General features: G+C 36.6%; 2 protein-coding genes across 3 annotated transcripts; both read right to left on the bottom strand.

Annotated features, from left to right (window-relative positions):
• Nucleotides 1-1649: 1649 nt before the first annotated feature.
• On the bottom strand, nt 1650-3717 carry LOC137709827 (ATP synthase subunit delta', mitochondrial). Its single transcript, XM_068448812.2, has 2 exons — nt 3341-3717; nt 1650-2175 (listed from the first exon to the last, which is right to left on the bottom strand). The coding sequence occupies exons 1-2, from the start codon at nt 3596-3598 to the stop codon at nt 1831-1833; spliced, it is 603 nt and encodes a 200-aa protein (XP_068304913.2). The 5' UTR covers nt 3599-3717; the 3' UTR covers nt 1650-1830.
• Nucleotides 3718-5985: 2268 nt separating this feature from the next.
• Nucleotides 5986-23454, bottom strand: LOC137711288 (MraZ). 2 transcript variants are annotated; one of them, XM_068450519.2, is made up of 23 exons: nt 23136-23454; nt 20536-21554; nt 19730-19845; nt 18479-18687; nt 18002-18121; nt 17360-17488; nt 17127-17252; nt 16522-16577; nt 16321-16420; nt 15632-15749; nt 15348-15557; nt 14518-14845; nt 13890-13983; nt 12694-12802; nt 12285-12550; nt 12041-12165; nt 11454-11688; nt 10008-10196; nt 9632-9918; nt 8349-8556; nt 8026-8265; nt 7629-7714; nt 5986-6659 (listed from the first exon to the last, which is right to left on the bottom strand). In XM_068450519.2, exons 2-23 carry the CDS (start codon nt 21375-21377, stop codon nt 6500-6502), a joined length of 4353 nt encoding a protein of 1450 aa, XP_068306620.2. In that variant the 5' UTR covers nt 21378-21554; nt 23136-23454; the 3' UTR covers nt 5986-6499. The 2 variants fall into 2 exon arrangements, with proteins under 2 accessions (XP_068306620.2, XP_088552073.1); XM_088695947.1 differs by having other exon boundaries at nt 20536-21548; nt 23136-23452.

Below are 23454 nucleotides of genomic sequence, written 5' to 3' on the forward strand. Positions count from 1 at the left end.
ATGGATTATGGAAAATTTTAGTGAAAACATCGTCAATATAACTCTTGAAGATAATATATCAAGCCAAAGTTGCAATATCATTTCTCTTGGTGATTGATGAAAATTGAAGGGTTTTATTTTAAAAAACGTGCAAAGTTCCTCAACCTTAAAACACAACTCTCTTCATTTTGCATATCTTTGAACATTTGTATTTTGTAATATGCACTAATGTTTTTTCATTAGCCTCTTATTTTGGGGTATATAAACTTGAAAGACAAATGTTTTTTTTTTTTTTTAATGTTTTGAAGTAATATTTATGTAACAATATGGTATGTATATACTAATTTAGTATTATGTTTTACATTTTTTGGGTCAAATTACATTTTTCATTTTCATTTTTTATTGATTTAAGTATATTTTTCTTAAGGGGTAACGGATCGGGTCATATTACACGTTTATTTTAATGGGTGTTACACGACACTTTAAACCATAGGGTATGACATAAAAACATCACGAACATGAAAAACACAACACAAATGTCAAATCTAAGTACATTTCCATCCGTAAAATAAATTATCTCAGAGCTATTAAAACATATTATAATTTTTTTTTTTTTTTGTCACTTTCTTCTTCCTTTTTCCTTTTTCCTTTTGCCTTTTTCATTCTTTCTTCTTTCTTTCTTTCCTCCAGCTTCTTGAGACCTCTCCCCCTCCTTATCTTTCCATCCAGCTTCTCGAGACCTCTCCCCCTTCTATTTTTCTTTCTTCATATAGTAAGTGAAAGCTTTGAACATTGGAAGACGAACAACAATGGCTATGCTCTGAAAAAAATAAAATAAATTTAGAGGTAACTTCATTTTGCCCATATATAATTGTAACTTCATATAACATATTTAAAACATTTTAATTTCATACGTCTACAAAATCAGTTTTAATATAACGGAGTTGAGCAAGTACAATTAAATAGTTTAATTGTTTATAGCTAGGATTAATTAATAAGTTAATTAATTGAATGAATAGGTTTGTATTAGACGTTAAGTTAGTATCAAGCTTTAAGGCCCAATGATATTTGAACTGTTAAGCCCATTAACTTAAGTTTTATAACAACTTAAAACTCAAAGGGCACAAAAGCTCAATGGCTTTACACAGTTGGCCATAGAGAGGGTAAATATTTTTCTCTCTTAACTCTCTCCTTTCTCTCTAGAAGGTTGGCCACCATAGGAGAGGATAGTAGCATCTTCCTTTCCCTTGGTCACTCATCTCGCCAACATGGGAGAGGATACCAACATCTTCCTCTTCCTTGGTCACTCATCTCTTCTTCCCATCTCACATCAACATCTCTCTTTGATGTGGAGATATTAGAGGATCCCTATTTTGAGAACTTGGAGATTCTATTCCACCATCCAAATTAAAGAAGCCAAGGATCCAAATGTGCAAAGGAATGAAGACCCTCATTGGGTGAATAGCCCTTGCAAATGCAAAGAGGATCTACAAAGGTTATGGATTCTCAACTCTCTTGTAAATTTGAGTTGAGCCTTGGTTCACCACACTACTAGACTTTGAATTTCTTGATTAATATTTGTTTTTTTAATACATATGAGCATACTTCCGCCTTTTAATTGCTAATATCTCTATGTATATTACTCATATGATATTTCGTTTTCCTGTAAATTTATACTTCAATAATCTATGGTCCTTAAATCTTTATTTATCTGAAAAGGGAGAAAATTGTACCCCCAAAAAGGAAATTAACGGACAAAATTGTGCTGAGCAGATTACTGCTTAAGGAATGGAGAAAAAAAAAGAAAGAAAATGCATGGTGGAAAGAAGAAAATGCATGGGAAATGATTGATTAGCCAGTGATGGCAGAGTTGAGAGCACTATGAACATCAACTCCAATCTGAGCCTCAGCTTTCTCCAAATCAGTGGTAGACGAAGAAAGCTTCTGGGTGAACTCCGCAAGCCCCTTTTGTACTAAGCTTGCGTCAATCTGGTCAATCGGCACTGCCTCCACAGCCACTATATCAGCAACAGAATTTGCATGAATGAAAGCAAACCCGCTGCTCACAAAATACTTTGTCACGTCGCTGCCTTCATGCACCGATAGGACCCCGGGCTTGAGCTCTGCGATCGTTGGAACATGGCCCGGCAAAACACCCATTTGCCCAGTTGTTGCTGGTACCATGACCATGTCAACCTGACACACATTCTTCAGCTTGTTAATAAATTGTGGTTGGAGTCCAATAAAACAAGCATCATTGTGGTTAAGCAGCTAGCTATCTGAAAGTTTGATCATTACAAGTTAGCCGATGAATATATCACGAATACTATATGTTCACCAAGGCGAAACCAATAAACTAGAAACAAATCGAGTGTCAAGCTGCATTTTCAAATGTAAGTTCAGCCCAGACGAGTTTCGAACCCTAGCTATGTAGCTATGCCGGCCGAGTTTCGAACCCTAGCTAGTCACACAGATAGATATGAGAGGAAAGATTGCCATGAAGGAGGACCTGCTACTTCCAAATGAACAGGGTGATGAAGCATGCATAATGATTGTATATGTTCCTGATGCCTCTCAAACAAAGCTTACTGATTGTATATATTATGTTTTCTTCTTTTGGGTTGTCACACGATTGCTGTATTCATTTCGACCAAAAAAAAGAATACCGCAATCATGTGACAACCCAAAAGAAGAAAACATAATACTAATATAATATCTGAACCATTTGACAAACTAAGTCAAAATAATATCCAGATATGACAATACTGCATGTATATAGTGAACCAATAAAAATGAATCCATGAGAATTAAGGCAAAATCCCACAACATAAAATAATCAAAATTGGAACGTGAGAAGCCGATGAATAAGTATTTGCTTCTGGAAGAAATTGAAGAATTTCTTGGAAATTCTACAAGATTTATTCGTTCTCTTTTCTCTGACAGATGGTCAGAACTTCATTTGGGTTCGAATCGTAGTGACAGGTCCACTAGAGATTAGAAATTGTTGAAGAACGAACAAGATGTTTCTTTTGTCCGTTCTAGGCATCGGAAATAAAGAAATAGTTAATATACTCAAGATAATTACGTATTTACAAAATACCGTCTCACTTCATTCTATTTCATCATATTCAGGATGTAATATGGTTTCGAATGCAGATAAAAACAATAAATTTACAAATCATAATAAAAATAAACAATCCAAATATGAGAAGATACAAACAATAAAGCAAAAAAATAAAATAAAATAAAAACCAAAACTAAAGTGGGAAATCACGTATTAAAAAAAAACATGAAGGGTTAAGAAAAACAAAGCAAATGTTAAATCCAAAACAAAAGGCAATGGGGAGCAACGCAGACCGACCTCTTTGCCGGAGAGCTGGGAGGAATAAGGGAGGACGAAGTTGACGGTGAGTTTGGAAGGGAGGGAAGAAGGGGTGGGAGGGCGAGGTTCCATGTACGTTGATGGAGTGTGGGGTGGCTCCATGGTTGAACTCACTTTCTTCCATGCTTCCACGAAGGCTGAGTCCTTGTTGCTATTCGCTGGGACCTCTGTGCACATGGCACGGATCCTCGGCGGCCGACTGGATCGACCCAAGAGACGTGATGCTTGCCGGAACATGGTGCTTGCGTGCTGCCTTTCCGGGTTTCTTGTGTTACCAAGGAATTCAGAACAAATTGAAAATGTTGAAAAAAGGCCTAGTCCCTTTTCCTAATGATTTTCCTTATTTTTATGGGACTCTGATCTGAAAAGTGAGTGGATTTTGGTGAAGCTGTTACAGACTTTTGAGTTTTTGAAAAGAAAAAAAAAAAAAAAAATGCTTTTCATGCTTATTGGTTAATTTGAGTTTAAATCTAGTATTCATCTTTACTTGTAATTGAGAGGTCTTAGATTCAATTTAACCACAATTGCATTTTTTTAATAAAAAATTTGGAGTGCACAATAATTTTTATGGAGCGTCAATAATAGCATATAAAAATAGGGAAGTGTTATTGGTACTCTAAAAATCTCATTCTACACTCCTCACAAATGTATTTTTCTTTCTAAATATAGAAAGTTTGGAGTGTAAAATGAGAATTTTGGAGTGCCAATAACAATTTCCTAAAAATAATGCATATCAGTTTAACTCCTCTAAGTGTCAGATTTAAGCCACATAGTACTACAATTTAGTGGTCTACATTTTCGCTTGTAAGTGAGAGGTCTTAGGTTCGATTCTCGCCAAAAGTGAATATGAACCACATTATTACTAGCCCATTGTGAGACTTAGCTTACTTCCCCATCCCCTTAGGTAAATAATATCATTTGTTAAAAAAAAAAAAGTGTCGGATTCAAGAACTTTTCCTTAAATAGGTGATCTAAAAAAACTTATAATTTAATTCTTAAATAGAAAGTGATGAATTGCCTTAATAGTTAAAACTCTCCCCCACTTTCCCTTGTGTACAGTATCGCTTGTACACAAAAAATGGTGCTTTACTGCATCAATGGTGGAAAGTAATCATGTCTGTGCATCATGACGTAGGTTTGATCCTACTGACTCCCATCCTCTTAATAATTAACTGTCTGACCCACTAACGATATCGTTCTACTAAAAAAAAAACACATATTCATCGTCCACAACCACAAATTCTACTAATACAAAGTTAACATAAAAAGATTTCTTTTATCAATAATATACTAAGATTGTTTTAGCAGTTGTTACTGACACTCTAAAAAAAGTCCTTAAACACTTCTCCTAAGCATATTTTTTTTTTTCCATATATTTCTACATGGCTATAGTGCAACATGGCTTTTGTAGAGCACCAATAATATTTTTTTTTATTACAAGCGATATTCTACGTTAATCTATATTACATGAGGGAGGAAGTTTAAATCTAAGATATAGTGGGTTAAAAACCAAAAAAAGGCTAACCACTAACACAATTCACTACTTGCGGAGTGCCAAGGTTAACAATATCTTTTCGAAAATCAAAGTCTGAATCAATTCCAATGTTTTCCTAGATAAAGCAAAGTCAATAGTTGACAATAAGTTTTGGAACATAACGGTGTTATAGTCAGTTCCATATAATTAAATGTCATTCATTTTGTTACTTAGTACTACGGTTTAATGGTATTCCTCTTCACTTGTAAGTAAGAGATCTTAGGTTCGATTTCCGCTATAGGCGAATTTGAACCCCATTATTGCTAGCCTATTGTGAGGCTAAGCACACCCATTCCCCTTAATTTAGATAATATCACTTGTTAAGTCATTCACTTTGAAAATAAATGTGACTCAAACTTCCAACAACAAAAAAATGACCAAAATAAACAAGAAATTATACGTATACGTCTATGGTAATTAAACTGATGTCGTTCTCCTACAAAACTGGATCACGAATCAATAATAATCAAATGTTGTTTTTCCTTCACTGTGATCTTCAGTTCTGAAGCGCAACTTGAGGTAAATTTCTTGCCGTGAAAATTTTGGTTAGACTTTCTTGTATGTGAAATTCCGTTTCCGAATTTTACTATTTTTGTATTTCGCATTTACTTATTTAGAATCTGTAGACCTTTTGGGAATCACTCCTAGTATTTTTGGGTAGAACACGACCTTATCAACGTGTAGGTAAAAACTATTCACAAAACAGAGTAATAATGAAGGAGAGAAAAGCAAGCAAAGGCAGGGTTAAAATGATCATTTGGACCATCTACTTCTGAAGGGCTGCAGCAAAGCTGGAGTAGCTTTCCCGTTTTAGAAAGCGACGTGTGTGGCCCAGATGGGTTTCCCCCCTTGACCCGTGACTGACCCGTTTCCGGGCAATTTTTGCAGGCAAATTTCCTGCTGCTTACGGTGGTTTGTCCCGCTGAATTTAAGAAAAATTAATGAAAATGACTTGAAAACTTTGAGTTTTAACGATAAGGACAAAATAAAAGGTAAAATGAATAATACCAGGATTGACTTTTTAGTGTAAAAATGTAGTTTTTCGTTAAAGTGAACAGTACCGTGAGCTTTTTGTTAAAACTCTCTTGAATTTATCCACAACCAAAGAAAGCTCTCTATATTAGAAACAGTGATTTTTTACATTAGACTATTAATTTCTAGTATAAACTAACTGGTCGTGCTATCTACACATTCATTTTTACCTGTCACGCACTATATTAATTTGTGTCATTGATCTTCAATTCATTCGATACAATGGTCGAAAATCAGAAAACCCAGTGTAGTGCGAGCGGTAAAAAAAGGTGTAGATATAGCACCACCCTAAACTGACATCCTATGCTCTGTCTTCTTTAATTTGCCCTAAAAATTTTACACTCCATGTGCCTCTGATTCCATCGAGGAAAGCTGCACACCTATAACCAATTCTTTCATACAACTTTCAGCCTATTTACAAAAGAAAGCAGCCACGCCTTTGCCGGAGCAGAAAATACCGGCAAAGAAGCCACACCGGTGCTGTGCCAATGCAAAACATAAAGGATCCTTGCTTACAGCAGAATAGCAGAAAACCATAGAACCATTACGATCTCTATTGTCTTTCGTTTGTCTTACGGGCCAGACTCTTGTGCCCAAAAGGCGTCCGGATCTGGGATATATACAGAAGGATCTTCGATTTCCAAATTTGCTATATGCCAGTCCACAAACCGCGCTTGTATTAACTTCAATAGCAGGAGAATCGTTGGCAAAAGCCACCATTTATCATCATCCCTGAGACCACGCACAATTCAGAAGGAAATATACGTCACATTGATATGTATGTAAGATACAATGCACGTATGAAGAAGATAAAAAGAATACTATTCACGCCAGAGATTGATCAGTTTTTACATTCTATGCGCTATTCATAGTTCTCAGCATGTTGACCAAAGGCTTCTAGCAGCATAAAACCATCAGTGCAGTGAGAATATTCTTCAACTTCCAAGACTTCGACACAGTTTGTGCAGCTATGTGAGTAATAAAAAGTCCAAAAAGGAGAACCGTGTTGTGTGATTAAATTTGTTTTCTCAAAATTTTCACTCTGTACCATAACCAAGCATGAACAGTCTTTTGGATGCCTTTCTATGCAAATACAATGGATGATTAAACTATTTTCTGTTGTTTGGTTTTGGATCTTTCACAAGGTTATCACATTTAAGGAACTAAGGCTAAACATGATTGCACCCAACGGAAATTTAACGTCAGCTCATTTCTAAAATTTTTAGTGGTTCACCAAAGTTGAGCAGAACAAAGAACTCTTCATGCTCTACAAACAGGTGAATATGGTAATGGCCACGAACCACAGATGAATTGGATTCGTCACCTTCTAATATTGAATCGATTATACTAATTTTGTAAACATTCCCCTCACCTTGTCCTGGGCCTCCTGGCTATGCCAGTGCAATCAGAGTTGTTATGGATAGAAATATTGGTCCTAACTACAAAGTTTCCTGTCCCCTCAATAATGCTGTATTTGAAAAAGATTTGCAGATGTCCTATGAACTTTAGAGACCCAAATCAATATAGCCCGCTGAAGCACAAGTCTTTCATTTATCGCGTAGTTATGGAAGTGATCTTAATCCGCAAGGAGCATGATAAGCAATCAGGGTAAAGCGGAAGTTTTCACAGAGACATTAACATGCGTAACAAGGAATCTGACTACTAGTTTCAAGATAGAATGAAGTTGAGTTGAGGACTCACCTTCTAGTGTTCCATGTATCTGACTTGCCAGGTGGCCGGAAAAAGGAAAATCCATAATAAAAAATGCCACACATTAATGCGACCACCTGCAGAAGTCAAAATTGATTATATGATTATTAGAATAATACTCGACTGCAGAAGAACTGAACGCTAATGCTTAGGCTCAGACTTGCATCACAGTAATTTTTAATGTGTATGTGTACATAAAAGAAGATATGTTATAATTAGATTAAGATAAAAGGAAAGCCAGGAAGCATCTCACGAAACAAAATTTGCACACTCTACAAGGCATGTGACATAGCTCAGTGTCTCATTTATAACCAAAAGTTGGCCTAACTTGCGATAGGGATTTCAAAGGGCAATCCCGCTAAACCATATTTCAAGCTCTGAAACTCACCACATTAGAAAGGGATGTAGCATTCCACAATGCATATACACGAGCAAGTGAAGCTCTTCTAAGTTCCTTGCTGAATAAAGCATTTAATCCAGCGAGGAAGGGAGAAAGCAAGGATAGAGGTAGTATAAGCAATACAGCAAGGAAAGCCCCCAGAGATATCCAGTAGAACTGAAGCAACATAAGAAGAGTGACAGAAAGGTCTGCTAAAAGCATGAAACTTATCAGCCGCAACAGGGTGTCCTGCAACATGAGTTTTATTAGGTCTTGAACAGCGTCAAGATTCAGCCTACATTTAAACACCATAGAAGACCTATTTGAAGTACCTGACGACCAACAGGTCTTGTGTTGTGCAGTAAGAGAGAAAGTGGAAACAGGAAGTCCCTTTTATAATCCAAAGATTTCAAGGTAGTATGATTTATAAGACCTCCATTAATTCCTCCAGTTATCCTTTTAACAGATAATGCATGACCTACCAACGGCCAACTTTGCTGCATCTGCTTAAGACATTTTCTTGTACATGCAACATTAGACCTGAATTTTGATAGACAATGAACAAAGTAGTCAATAATCAACTATACTAAACAATATATACAGGGTTCAGAAATTAATCATGTGAGCATTATAAGGGTTCTAGCAGGCTATTTACTTTATCTCCAAATGACGTCAGTTACTCGGAAGTTTACACCTACAAATGATCAAATAAAAAAGGAAAATAAAAATTCATTGTTCCCTCCATATCATGCCAGTCGTACTAGTTTGATAAAATTTCCAATGAACACTGACATAATTGAATGGCATCATCCTGGTCTCACAATTGTACTTTTTGTTACTTCTCAACATGAAGATTTATTTCTTTGGTCCCACTATTTTTTCCTTCCCAGTTCTTGGTGGAGGGAGAATTTCTTCCTTTCCAAATCAAAGTCCAGTGTTGGAATATATGTTGTCCCACATCCTAGCGGCTTAAGCTTTTGAGAATTTAAACAAACAATTTTATCATGGTATCACAGTGGAGACCCTTCTATCAGACTCAACAACCATCCCCTCACATTTGTCCAGACTCAGCCGTTTTGTGGATCAGTTATATCAGGTCATGCGCAGCATGCCTGGCCAAACAGAACATGTCTCGTGATAACTTGCCCATGCAATACCATGTTACATTTTAAAGCTTTCAACCAAAACTAATCGGCAAGAAGTGGAGAGGTCCAGGCTCTTATATTTATTTTATACACAGCTTATGATTCCAGATGTAGGATCTTATTTATGAACACATTGTACTTTCAGTTCCATTTTGTTTTCGAACTCTCAACTAAAGGAAAACTAACCTATTACCGTGTTCTCAACTTCCAATCAAACAAAATTTTCATATAGGTAGATTAGACAAGGAAAATTAATATCTTCATCAGAAACAATCAGTCTGAAAGGTTCAAAGGTTGCATCTTAAATTGGTTGTGGAAACTCAAAATGGAAAACGGATAATCCCATTATATGTGTTTTGAAACATAAAAAATTGGTGATCCAGTGAGTGTGCTAGCAATCAACAGATGCTCTTGAAAAAAAAAAAAAAAAAAAAAAAAAAACACACAAAAGTGCAATTGCTCAAATTTACCTTGGTAGCTCGTTACCATTTCTATCCCCCATATCAGACTGGTGCACACTTTGAAGAGGATAATCCCCAACGACTACCAATATCCCCAGCTGATAATAACCAGTAGCTGTTGCTTGAAACCATCCAAGTTCAACTTTAACCCCATGAAATGCAAGTTGAGGGTTTGCATGGCTGTTTATCCAATTAATCACAGGAATCAGGTGAGAACGAATAGATCCTTGCCTCACCATCCTCAACTGGGCATTCAAACCAGCCACCAAATGATTCCAAACAGTTTCTGGAACATGCTGAGAATAGAATGACATAATTTACATCAGATATAGATAACAAAAATAATGATTAAATGGTTACTTAAGTATCATGTGAATCCACAGACCTGACCAAGGAGGTTGGTCAACAACGTATCATTGTGAAGATTATAAGGTGACATATAGCTGCCATCACCACCAAAAATTATGCACATGGGAAACCTTTTCTGTATGATTGATACCATATCTAGACGCTTCTCATCACCACCGAGGAAAAAATCAATATATGCTACCATTAAGTCTGGTGTTGCTCCAACCTGCATCATTTTCAATTCTGAATATGAGAGATAGAAAACATAGACCATCCAAAAATAGAAAAATGAAGAACCAACGAAAACCCTATTACACAAAAAGAACCAAAATGACCAACGAAATTTGACAAAGTAGGAAAGGAAGTGCAACCCGTTTACTCATTCATAATGAGACCTTGACAGAACCAGTTCATACACTCAATGTTTGTTTCAACGCCTTGAGAGGATGTTTTTTTTTTTTTCTACGGTTCCTCTCCTAAACAATCTACATAATCGAAGAGACATTGCTCCACAAACATCTACTTTTGTCTCCCCTAAGCCCCCTTCTAATGCACCTTTTTTTTTTTTTTTTTTTACTTTAAAGTGAAGTCAGTAGAGGAAAGATCCTATTCTATTAGTGAAAAGGAACAGGTAAATTGTGAATGCAGTTCCATTACAGACTGAGGTATAACTACGTGAACTTTGGAAACCTAATAGAACCTACAATACTTGCTTTGTTGTTCACTAGCAAGGATTTGCAGTTAAGTAACTTGATGATCAATTCAAAAAATCATCCCACTATGATTTTATGATACGCAAGCAGATTGATAGAAAAAGCGGCAGATCCAGATAACAATGTTCCATGACATGTAAAATGTGTGATAATTGCCTGACAACCTTTTCTATGGTCCAGATAATAACCTGCTTGCTGATGGATTTATTTTATTTTCGTTGGTAAAAATTCTCACATAAAATGACCACTTGGGAGTTGGGATAGAATCCTTGTGTGATTTATTTTCATTTCCAGAGATTGTACCATTTTTTTTCGTTTCAGCAGTGAATGATAACTTTCACTAATGCTTGAGCTTGATCGATCCTAAGCTGATAAAGGAATGAATCTTGCTAAGAGTTGAAGACAGAAATCCGAGTTTCACATTACATTACAGATGGATGCATCAAGAAAGATAAACAAAAGATCCGCACTTAATTAATGATGTTAAAGGGCATCTGTAAGTTGTCTACTTCTGAGAGCTCGAGCAAGTTCCACAGAAGGTGTTGAAATCTTTTTGGATTAAATTTTCTTTTTTTATTTCTAAATCTGGTGAAATGAGCATCCAACTGAGCGGAACAGCCAGCATTAGTCTCTAACGATCACTAGAGGTTCGCCAATCTTGAAAACCTACGGAGTATGTATATGAACTATGAAGCTTGAAAAGAAATGATTCATATAATAAATGTAATTACAAAAATACCCGTAAGGATGTGTAATAGAAAGAGTAAAACCTTCATCCCTTTGTACAAGGCTCGTGATCTGCAAGACCGAAGGCATGAATGGTCATATTCTGACTTCACATATTCCTGAAGGCGGTGAACCTTATTTCTTTGCCGCCACTGTTTCCAGGACCAGGAACAAGGATATGCAAGAACTGAAAGTATACTATGCACAGACCCTTCCCACCAATCATATGCAGCAACAGAATTGATCTCATCAATAAATCTGTTAAATGCATCTTCGTACCTGTACCAAAAGTTAGGGTTGAAAGTTGAAACACAAATAAATAATGTAATTTAGTAGACAGAACAACGGAATGCTAACCTAAGTGGTGCTTTCGATTCAAGACTTACCTTGGACCAACAGTTAACTAGTTATAGTAGTTTTAAGAGAGAAATGTGTTATTTACTAAAGCAAAAAGTCCTGAGAGAAAAAAAAAAAATCAAATCAAATGATTAGAACATGTTTCAAGTGTACTGATACCAATGGCAATACCCACCCCAACCATAATCCCAGTATCAGATATACCAACTCAAAAGATCAACACCGCATAAAAATTATGGTGTTGTATGGTCTCAAAGTTCAGTTATTTTCTTACACAATTTCAATGACCGCACTAGGTGGAGAGTATGGAAGATGCCATGGTTCTCTGAAAGTATTTGGACCCATAAAGTACATCCGATGAACATGGCTTTGAGTTTCTTCAACTCTGGTTCCCCGCACCTAAGTTATTATTATTTACGGAAAAAAAACACATAAATAGGTCAAAAATTCTGCAAGTCAATAAAATTGTCTCTGATAAAAAAAAAAGGCATAAAGAATGAAGCGATACTTGTGTATACCTCAGATAGGGAAAGAAGATAGGGTAAGTGATGATGACTGTGCTGTTCAATTGAACCACCCCTCTGGTAAGAACAGGTTCCAACAAATTTGATTCTCAATGTACTTAACAACAGAGCAAGAATCCCCAAAATGCATGACAGTAAAATTGCAAAAGGCCAGGGACCCCCAAAGGTATACAAAAGCTCCTCAAGAGGTGTATAGCATTTTGGCATCCTATACTTGTCTGATACACATTTATAGGGACATGATGACTGAGTCACCCCACCTGCAGCAAGTGTGCACGATTCATGAGATGAAAGCCAGCATTTAAAAAGAAAGATCATAAAACAAAAACTCCATTGGTAAATTTGGGAAGAGGAGGAGGGGGGAGGGGGGGGGGGGGTGGGTTGGACATGGTCATCATAGTACCTCGCACATAGATAAACTCAGAACGACTGGGAAGAAGATCAACAGAACAGGGAGTACAAAGATGTGAATCGGAGCCATCAACATTTTTGAATGAGCCAACAGGACATTCCTGTAAAAGAAATCAATGCTCAAAATCCTTCAAACAAACCCAAATTGATCAATAAACCTTTGATTTCTATATATAGAATCTGCAACACTGACACTCAGCCCAATTCTGTCCAAAGGTTCAATCAATTCTTTTATGATGTCTTACCCAGAAAAGGAAGGGAAGGGCAAAGATTGTTGAAAAGGAGTCCAAGAAGAAGTCAAGCTTGAGGCCGAGAAAAGCCCCTGCTGCTTTCCTTTCTGTTATAGTGGTTTCTCTGAATTTATTTGTAGAATAAAGCTAGTCGTGTCAAGGTGGTGTGTTTCTTAGGTCCAAGGTCAAAGACACAACAGATGTGAAATCCAATTTTTTTAAGCATGTCCAATTGGTTTAGGTTGGGTTCATGTGAAAGTGCATGGGATTTCCATCATTTGTTACGACAAATAAGAAAAGGAAATATCAATTACAAAAAATGCCACATGAATTCCTATTTAAATAGGTTGAGGCACATATCAAGCAGTCCTCTTTTAATTCCTTTTTTTATTTGGAAATCTAAGGTTGCAACCAAGGTTAGGTTTTGGCTTGGTTGTTGGTACACAGGAAGGTTAACACCTGAGATTTTCTCCAGACACAAGCAATAGTTTGGGGGAGAATGCACCGCGTTTTCTTCTCTTGCTCTTTTAGCTCGAAGTTACAGCTTTTCATAAATGGGATAAAGTTTGTTCAGAGGTGGCAAAACACTGTTTTTCTTGGTTTGGTGAGAATTTTAAAGTATTGGGTGGTGGATAAAGGCTTAATACATATGGGATCATATGATGATGTAGATTATTAGAGCTATTTGGACAGAAAGGAGTCAGCAAATCTTAGAAAATGTTAGAGAGTGGAAGTGGAGGAGATATGGGAGAAGGTCAAGTATTGGGCAGTGCTTTGGTCTTCTGTCTCTCCTGTCTTTAGGAACACATCTCTATCTGATATTATACTAGGATAAGAAAGCTGTAGTGCCATGATTAATTTTGGTTTCTTAACTTAGAGACAGTTTCTCTTACGAAATAAAATTTCATTTGTTTCGTTTAAAAAGAAAAGAAAAGAGACAATATCAAATAAATTTTACCTTGCAGAAGGTGCCGTATAGGCCCTTAGGGCATTTTTTTCCAGTGATAGTGCCATCATTTCCATGACAACCTCCATCATCCCCAGCACCTCCACTAACAGACACCACCAAGAAAGTAAATGCTGTTATTGGTTTTTTTTTTGTGCTATACCTTACTAAAAAAAAGAACAAAGAAAACCATTCAAGAAACATTGATTCCAAGATGAAAATTCTGAGCTCAAAGATGCTTAAACCAATATGCTGCATGTAGACCTGAATGGAAACTTAAAAGATAACATGTAATATTGAAAACAGAAAAGCATGTTTTAAAACACTTTTAGCATAGCATATAATAACTTCCACATGCAGCGTATTGGTTTTAGCATAGCAAATTATTTTTTGTATACGGAGTTTCTGCATTTTATGAGAGGCCCCACAGAATCTGGCATTAAAATCATGCACAGAATTTGGGTGTAAGGAAGTGATAGTGATGTTTTCCAAGAGTATCAGAACAAAAAGCTGGAAACAACACACAGCATACTGTGTTAATTAACCATTTGTCATCCAAAAAGGATATTCAAAGAGTTGAAAGCAGCACCAAGTGTACCAATGTGCAACTTATGTACAATATAAAGACACTAAATTTTACCTGCTGTTAATGGAGCCACTTATACTAGCAACCGGAACATATTCATCCCCAAAATCTATCTTAGACCAATGAAAATGAACTCTTCCACCCCCACCTCCACCTCCACCCAGCGGACCACCTTTGCCCCCAGCAACGGATAAAGATGAACTCTGTGTAAGTAATCTAAGCTCCTGAAGGAAAATAAGGATTGTCCCTCCTGAGCCTCCACCAAGTCCGCCAATCGAAGAACCATTACCCTTTATAGCCGCTTTATCAAAGCTTTGACCATCAGCACTCAAAGTTCCAAAGACATCAAGCCTTAAGAGTGGCCACTGGATGGACCCCATGACTGACAAGCATGAGATTGATTGTAAGTGAGATCCAAGTACAGTGTCAAATATATCTAAACTATTAATCCATAACTTCAGCCTCTTGGATCTTGTATCAACAGAACAACACCAAATTGCATGGCGCTACAATACATTAGTCCCACTAAAGAGGGTTCTGGGAAGGCATATCTGGTTATGGTCCCAACATTTGACATTTTTATATTAATTGACTGTTAGAAAAATATTAATAAGGTTATGCTGAACTGTGCAAGATCTTTTACTGTTGCAAAATCTTTGTTACGTCGTGGGTTAACAATAACTTTATATCCTAACACCACACGCATATGCAGGACTCTTTCACCACCTGAGCCTAACATATAAATTTCAGCGCCTGTTGGCAAGTTGCAGTTGCATGGATTTGAACTGAAGATCTCACGAATACTATGAAAAATTGCTGGTTTACCTCCATTCTTAAAAGCTGCTATGATGTGGGCACAATTTAATCTGTACTATAACACTTACCGATCATTCCCCCTCCAACCACATTCCCATACGACGGATTCGGACCCTCAGCTCCACTCCCCAATTCACATGGGAGATCTGCATTGCCATATTCATTACCACCATTGCATACCCTCCCATTAAAATATCCAGAGCCCCCTCTTCCCCCATGTCCAGCACCACTACCAGCTCCATTTGAATAGTTTCCACTTCCAATACCTTTACTGCAACCTGAAAAACATGGTTTTGATTTAGTTAGATGCTTAAAAGATTGCACATCTTAGTTCCCGAATAAACTCCTTTACCTAGTTCTGATGCAGTGATCAGGCCATTATTATTAACAATAATAGTCCTCGCCCTGTGGATGTGAATAACACTTCCCTTCACAATGCCATCTACAAGAAGATCCTCAACACGACATATCTGTAAAATGTTAGCAAATATTATTTTAACAATAAAAATGAGCCTACAAGTTGATACTTCAAGGGGGGTAACCAACTGGTAAGAAAAAGTTATTTCATTAAAGAGTTGAAGCCGGATATAGAAGAAAGTAACCAAAAACAAAAGTCTTGGTATTGGAAAAACTCATGGCCAGCACCATAAGACCATAAATGGAAGTCTGTACAAACTTGGACCAGTGTCCTGCTTTTAAACTACAGGGAGAAAATATAGATAGATAGAACGAAAGAAAGGAAGAAAGAAAGAAGAGACAGGAATTCCTCTTGCAGGTAAAAAATAACATTATGATTTATGATTTAAACTTAGTAACTAATATGGTTCCACCCAGGAAAGATTAGATTCTGTATAGGAATTAATTTCCTGTGACTCCTATCCAAATGACTAGAAATCTAAGCATTCAAAAAATAGAGACTTCTAACCTTACAAAATAACAATAAAACATGGATAAGAAAATAAACAACAATTAATATACAGCAGATATCGCTGAAAATGCATTAGAATCTCCATGTATCTCTAATAAAATTCTGCCTCTTACTTGAAGTGAAAAGGAAAGCGTATAATTAACATGGCAATCATCTGGTGGAGTAATCAAATCCAACGGGCATGTTTGACTCTCACACAGGGATTTTGTTACCCTACAAAATTGGATTCAAAACAAATATTCATAGAACTTCTCAGGCCAAATAGACAAGAAAACGTAAGCTGAGAGCAACAATACACTAAACTTCATACTCACACATTTCTGCTAGCATCATCATCCAATGGAGCCTGAAGTAAAGAACCAGCACCAACCTGTTGTAAGAAGCATAAAAAGTTGTAAGGCGGTTTGCCAAAATGGAATTCAAGAGTTTCACATCCATAGAAAAGAATGTAGCAGAAGAACTGCATACAAAAATATCCACTTTGGTCCGAATAAAGGAAACAAAATGGAGCACTAGGGAGAAAAAACACACATATAAAGTTAGTAATAGCAAAAATGTCACAATCTAAAAGCACTGAAAACAAAAACTTCTCATAGGTTCTAGATAGGGCCAAGTGTCAATACCACATCTTATTTAAAACAAATATCATATAGGATTGATGTGAGGATGATGACGATGTTGATAACGATGACAACAACGAGATAATGTATACTTACAACAGAATCAATAGACAAACAGGATTGATTTTGCAAATCTATGAGCTCTTGCTTTTTCAAATTAGAATTGCACTAAAATTTTTTTTTTTTTTTTTTTGAGAAGAAACGATGACACTAAAATATTAGAAGCAAACTTTTAGAACATGAGAGAAAGAAAGTAGTAAAATAATTTCATGATACAAGTTTATCCATGAATGGCTTACTGTTATGTTATAAAAGAGAGACAAGGAGAGTCGCTGGGCTTTTATTGCATCACCATGGCCAGTCAACTTCAGTAGTCCCTGACCATATACACCCAAGTTTGTATTTGAACTGATGATAGAGTTATGCTGCAAAACACAAAGCACCAACCCAGATTTTCAATTCCAACAAAGGTGAAAGCTATAAGTGCAAGTAATTCAAAACATAAATTAGGATGAGGTTCAGACAATCATACCCTCAGAACAATCAGATTCCTGACTTCAAGAACGGAAGCAGTAACAATGGTATTTCCACCACCATCTATTTGAATTTTGGAGTTCCACATGAGTAACATCTTGACAGAAACTCTAAATGCACCAAAAACCTTCATTTTAATTTAAACAAAGAGAAAGCTTCACCCAATTAGTTCATGAACAACACTCATGAGTCAGCTTATAACATAGGCAGACATGATTATATTACAGCTTATAATACACAAAATCTAAAAGTGAAAAAAAAAAATTCTAATGAAACTACATATAGAAGTTGGATCCACTTTGGTGTTCCGCCTAAGAAACCAATTCTATTCCTTTTGACTTTCTTGGTCGGGTACCGTAAAAAGTTATGTTAGCAAAATTTTTAAGTACCATTAAAAAATTTGAACTTGAGTTTAGCCTCATCTTTCTAAGGCAGCTTGAGCTTCGGTTTGAGGCCCTTCATAGAGGTAATGGCTCAAGCTTAATTGAGATTAGATCAACCCAAGCTCAAACAAGCCAGATAATGAACCTGTCTTGGCTTTCTTGGCTTGTTTTCATCAAGGATTTAAACTCCAGACAATTGCTTGTAATTCAATAGAACATTCTATTTACGAAAATGAAATGTTCTAATAGTTGCTTGCCTTTATGATGGAATCACTCATCAGAAGTTCTTCTGCAACAAGCTCAAATTCTGAAATTGGATACTCAGACAGTCCAAAGATGATGCTGCCTCCACGGTATAGACTGATTTGGCCTCTCACCTTTCAATCAAAGAGGATGTATTCATAAGTTCAGTGCATGTATCTTCTGTGCTGAGTGTATAAAATAAAGGAATCCACTTATACTAAAGTGGAAATAAATACACGATAAAATGATATACTAGACACAAGCTTCTTGAACAAGTCTATGGACATGCCATAGTACCTTTAAGATGAAAAAACAGGTGCCTGAATCAAGTCTATATAACAGGGGAGATTCCACAATGAAATATTATGAAGCCGGATTTTATGCATTATTTAATTGTCACACCACCATGGGAACAGAAATATTTTTATAAAAACAAATAAATTGTCACATGAAAACTAATTAATTACTTGAGAAGACTTAAAATTGGCAACCTGAACTCTGGTCCAAAGAAGTGGAACCAACACTTTTGCATTATTCTCCACAAAAACATGCGACCATAACGGTCTGGTAGGAAAATCGAGCAAAGGGGTTTCAGTTTCTGTTGTGATATTGTCATTTCCAACTCTTAAACTAAGTAAATCTGCATTAAAGTATGTGCCAGCTGCTCCTGCATTCCCAGGACACCCAATACTCAAACCACCTGACATGGAAAAAGCATAATAAATTCAAAAGCTCCATTTTTTTTTAGAAAATAGCTTTACAAAAGAAAACGAATAGTTTTTCTAGAAATAATCAATGTTGGAAACTAGACATAAGCTTGTGTTTGTGAGTCTTTATAAACACTAGACGCTTAGAAACTGAAAAGTTTATTACTTGAAAGTACGTATAGCAATTAATAGAATAACACAGATATGCTTTTTATCATTAAAAAAGAAACAATTTTATTAGAAGGAAACTAGTACAGACAGTAAACAAATGTCCACCAAGAACCAGTTATATACAGATTATCAAAAACAATACTATAATGGTAACATTATCCTACAACGGCCTTCCAATCTAGAAAAATAGACGACAGAGAACAATGAACAACCCATGTACTCTGATGAATAGAAGCCCAAAGTGAAGTCAACAACCTCGCCCTTTCCCACACAGCTATTCCTCCATATGTTTTAAGGACGTATTTTCTGCATCTTGAAATCAGGGGAAACAAGGATACCCTCGTAAAGGGCATATTTGTAGTAGTGACACCCCCCTATTATTGTTAAAATATTTGTATTGTGGTAGGGCTACCCCCTTATTATTTGTTAGAAAAATTCCTATTGTAGTAGTGCCACCCCCTTATATCAACATAAGGCTCTGCCTCTAAAAGTCATACCATTAGGGGCAGGGTGCGTTATACAGTGGTGCCTGGATATATATTGGAGGCAATAAGCTACAAAAGAAAAGTGAGGCCGAAATAACCTTAGTCAGGAAAAGTTTTTACATCTGTCCGATAAACAAACAGATTGAAGGGTCTTATACGTATACTTTCTAAGGTTTCACATAAGTTAGGACTTTTGATCTACTTTCTAGTAGATAGAACAAAGTATATGTAAAATAACATTACCACATTATGAACAATTTCTTGTACGCAACCATTCAGATGGATAAATTTACAACTCTAACATAAGAACCAAACATTTAGAAGTTTAAAAATTTTTGCTCTATCTACCAGATAAAGATGTCTGAAAAATGGTACAAACCATGCACAGTGACTGTTACATCTTCTTGTATGCTGTAGCAATCAAGTGAGATTCTTCCACCACCACCTCCACCCAATCCTCTTCCGCCAGCAGCACTTACAGTACCATATCCCTTCCTGTGGACAGGACCAAAATGCAAACAATTGAAAAGAATCAGAGAAGTTAATTTAGTTTGAATGCATTCTTTGAAGTAAATAAATGCATAAGCATATCACCATTCATCTACCAACATTCTCAAGAAAAAACAAAATGAAAGATGGCTAACAATAAGAAGAAAGAATGTTAATCCTATAAAGGTTTTGATGAACTGTTCATCATTATGGAAATTGATATAATTTTAAATTGAAGGTGAAGTGAACAATGAACAAGAGAAACAAATTGTTCAGTATCCATGTATCTCTATAAAAATGCCAGTGGATAAGCATTTTCAGCCTTGTTGAGTGAAGGGCATGCAAAACTGGAAGGTGGGAACAGAATAACTTTTGAAAAGTATAAGGGCAGAGGTCGAAGATCTGTGATATAGAGTGAATGTTCCGTCATCCTTATGGCCATCTTTCCCTAAACACTTGACTGACATTCACGTTAGTCTAACTCACATTGATTTGGCTGAAATTTTGTAGTGTGTGTGGTTTTCTCTGTTTTGCGCTTCTTAGTTTCTCTTGCCTAGGTCAACTATTGTCCTCTATGAACTTTCTTTTCCAACCCATAAAATAATAACAAATAAAACATGTATCGACCAGCCCTTAAACAGTTTTGTGCATCACCACACCAAAAGTAGAAGGACAATATAAAAAGTATCTACTCACAACTTTACAGCATGTACAAAAATACTTCCACCAGATCCTCCTCCACCAGTAGTCCCTCCGTCCCCTCCTTCTGCAGTTACAGACCCATTTATATATACCATATCCTTGACTAGAAGCTTGACACGTCCTCCACCATTCCCTCCAAATGGAATTTTAGTAGATGTACCACCACCCTTGCTCCCGTAACTCCATGGCTCAGACAATGTTGACCAAGTATAAACATCACCACCCCAGTAACTTGTCTGATTATTTTTCAAGCAAGAAGCACCTCTGCCACCATGCCCTCCACCACCTCCATCATAGCCCACTGGAGTCCCACTAGTTTGAGAAGGCGGCAATCCACCCAAAGATGTTGTATTAATATAAGAGTTGTATTCCATAGTCAGATTTGCCGCCGAAAAAACTACAGAACCAGCAACTATTTCTGCAGAGTGACCAATTTTAACATTTCCTGACATATTAAATGTAATCATGCAGCCTTCTATTGGACACACAATTGATACATGAGGGAGAATCTCCAAGTTTCCAGTCCCACGAATGTAAAGGTCAGAACTTAAATACGAGTTTGAGTTTAGCAAGCATGTAGTATTGAATGATCCAACACCCTCCAGGTCCTCACAAGATACTTTATCTTTCAACGGGGATGATGGCATTGGGATCTTGTAAGTTGAGGTGCTTCTTTGAAAACCATCTATTATATCTGAGCTGAGATTATGCAACCAGTCTTTTGAAACAGCTCTTGCACTTCTGTACTGCCCTGAAGTAAGAGAAAGGGCAGATATGCAAACATGCCCCGCCAGAATGCAACACCAAAGGTACCATTTCATTTGTAAAGGAGACATTACCACTCAGAGTGATGGAATAATTTACTCTGTCATATGCACATAGATTTAACATAAATGTAATTTTTCAGGTCAGCTTCAGCAGGCAGTAGTAGTTGCACAGAAAAATATCAGGTTTGTCCAACCCTCTTCATGAACATTGCCACTTCTCCATTAACATTCAATGTTGTCCTGCAACTACAGCCATCAAGTTAAAGATGACTTTGTATCAAGGAATGGAGAAATCAGATAAACATAGGAAAACAAACCAATAATCAGACTACAGGGTACAGGGAAACACAAAACAAAAAGGACGATTTAAAACTCAACAACTAAAACAGCAGCTTCAAGTTACAAAACGTCTAAGTCTTGCAGCAGCCAAATCCTTGACCCACCGAATCAAGAACCAGTAAAACAAGCACCACCTGATGGAGATAACTCAACAACAACTCAATAAATATAACTTTTACTCCCTTTTCTATTGTTGAGAGTTGAGAGCGAGACTTCAACCTGGGTGGGCACTAAATAAAACCACACGAAAACCGCTTCAGCTAATAGTATCTATTTTATCCCCTTTTCTATCTTAAAATAACTTCTTCAGTCTCAAGCCTAGTTGATCAGAATGCATATGATAATATCTAAATATTATGTTGGCATAATCCTTTTTAAACCCACACTTTCAGTTACTGCCGCTTCTAAAAACATTATTATTATTATTATCAGTATTTTGCTTTTTCTGTGGAGTAGTTTGATATTTTACTGCTACAAAATAAGCTTCTATGTGTCCAATCTACCTTCCAGGCCGTTTTCCATTTAAAGCTGTTCAGCAGAATCTCATAATAACGCTAGACATCTGTTGCTTAGTCTGTAAGAGTCATCCCTAAACCCGAAAAACTGATGTACATAGGAAATGGGAAAGTTCTTCCAGAGTAAGTACGACACAGATGAGACACCAATCACTGGAGGGGCCTAGATTCTAAGGAAATTCCTACAAAACACTAATAACAACAGGGAGTTTCTACGAAACAGTACTTAATTACCAAACAAACAAAAAAACATTGTATAATTTTCTGATATTTCTAAGTGGCCGTTTAGTATCCCAACTCCCTACAAGTTACACAATAAAAAGCTAAAAAGAATCCTTCACTATCCGTTAGATTCCACAAGTGATTTGCATCAAAAACACGAGTGCCCAATGCAATGACATGAAACCAAATTGAGTAAATTTCCTAAAAGACAGTTTTAATCACGTACAAATACATTAGTTAGTTTACGTTCAACCCCACTAGATAAACACTTTGTGTGTAGAATACTAGAATGTCATACTATAAGAGAAAAACCTTTGTATGGAACAATTCATTTACATTCAAAGACTCTTTAATGTATTTCTCGAAAATACCAGCCCCATTTTACCATCCAGATATCATACTAATCTTTCCAATTTAATCCCGCGCCGCAATTACAAGCTTCATTCATTGCCCCGAAGAAAAGCACAATAATGGAAGAGAGCTAAACAATCACTCACATATTCAAGAACACATACACACACAAATGCAATCACTCAAACCAAGTGAACACAGAAAACAGTAGAGATAAACGGATTCGGCGTTCCATGGTGATCTGCCATTTCAGCTTCTGGACTCACATTTATACAATAACTAGCAAAATCAAGCAAACTAAACCACGAACAAAAAATTCCGAACACATCTGTCAATTCAAGAAGGAATCAAACAATTCAAATTCCGAATTCAGTCAGCAGAAATAGCATGAGAATTGTACCGTTCGGGCGGAAGAGAGAAGGCAGCAGACGAAAATTCCCAAAGCGCTGCGAAGGAAGCTTCGCTTTTTCTTTTTTCTGCGCTTTGCTTTTATTTACTGTTTTTAATTGGATTGTTTGTTTTTCCTCCCTGTTTGTTTGTTCTTGTATTTATTTACAACCGTAGAGAGAGAGAGAGAGAGAGAGAGAGAGAGAGAGAGAGAGAAAGAGAGAGGAGAGAGAGTAGAGTAGAGTGTAGAGTGGGAGAGTGAGCGGGAGAAAAGTTGTTACGGACGAGTCCGAGGTCTCCACGGCGGCAGAGGCTCTCTTCTCCTCTCCCAA

Source organism: Pyrus communis, chromosome 6, assembly GCF_041283825.1.
Source record: "Pyrus communis isolate YQ-2024b chromosome 6, ASM4128382v1, whole genome shotgun sequence".
Taxonomy (NCBI): Eukaryota; Viridiplantae; Streptophyta; class Magnoliopsida; order Rosales; family Rosaceae; genus Pyrus; species Pyrus communis.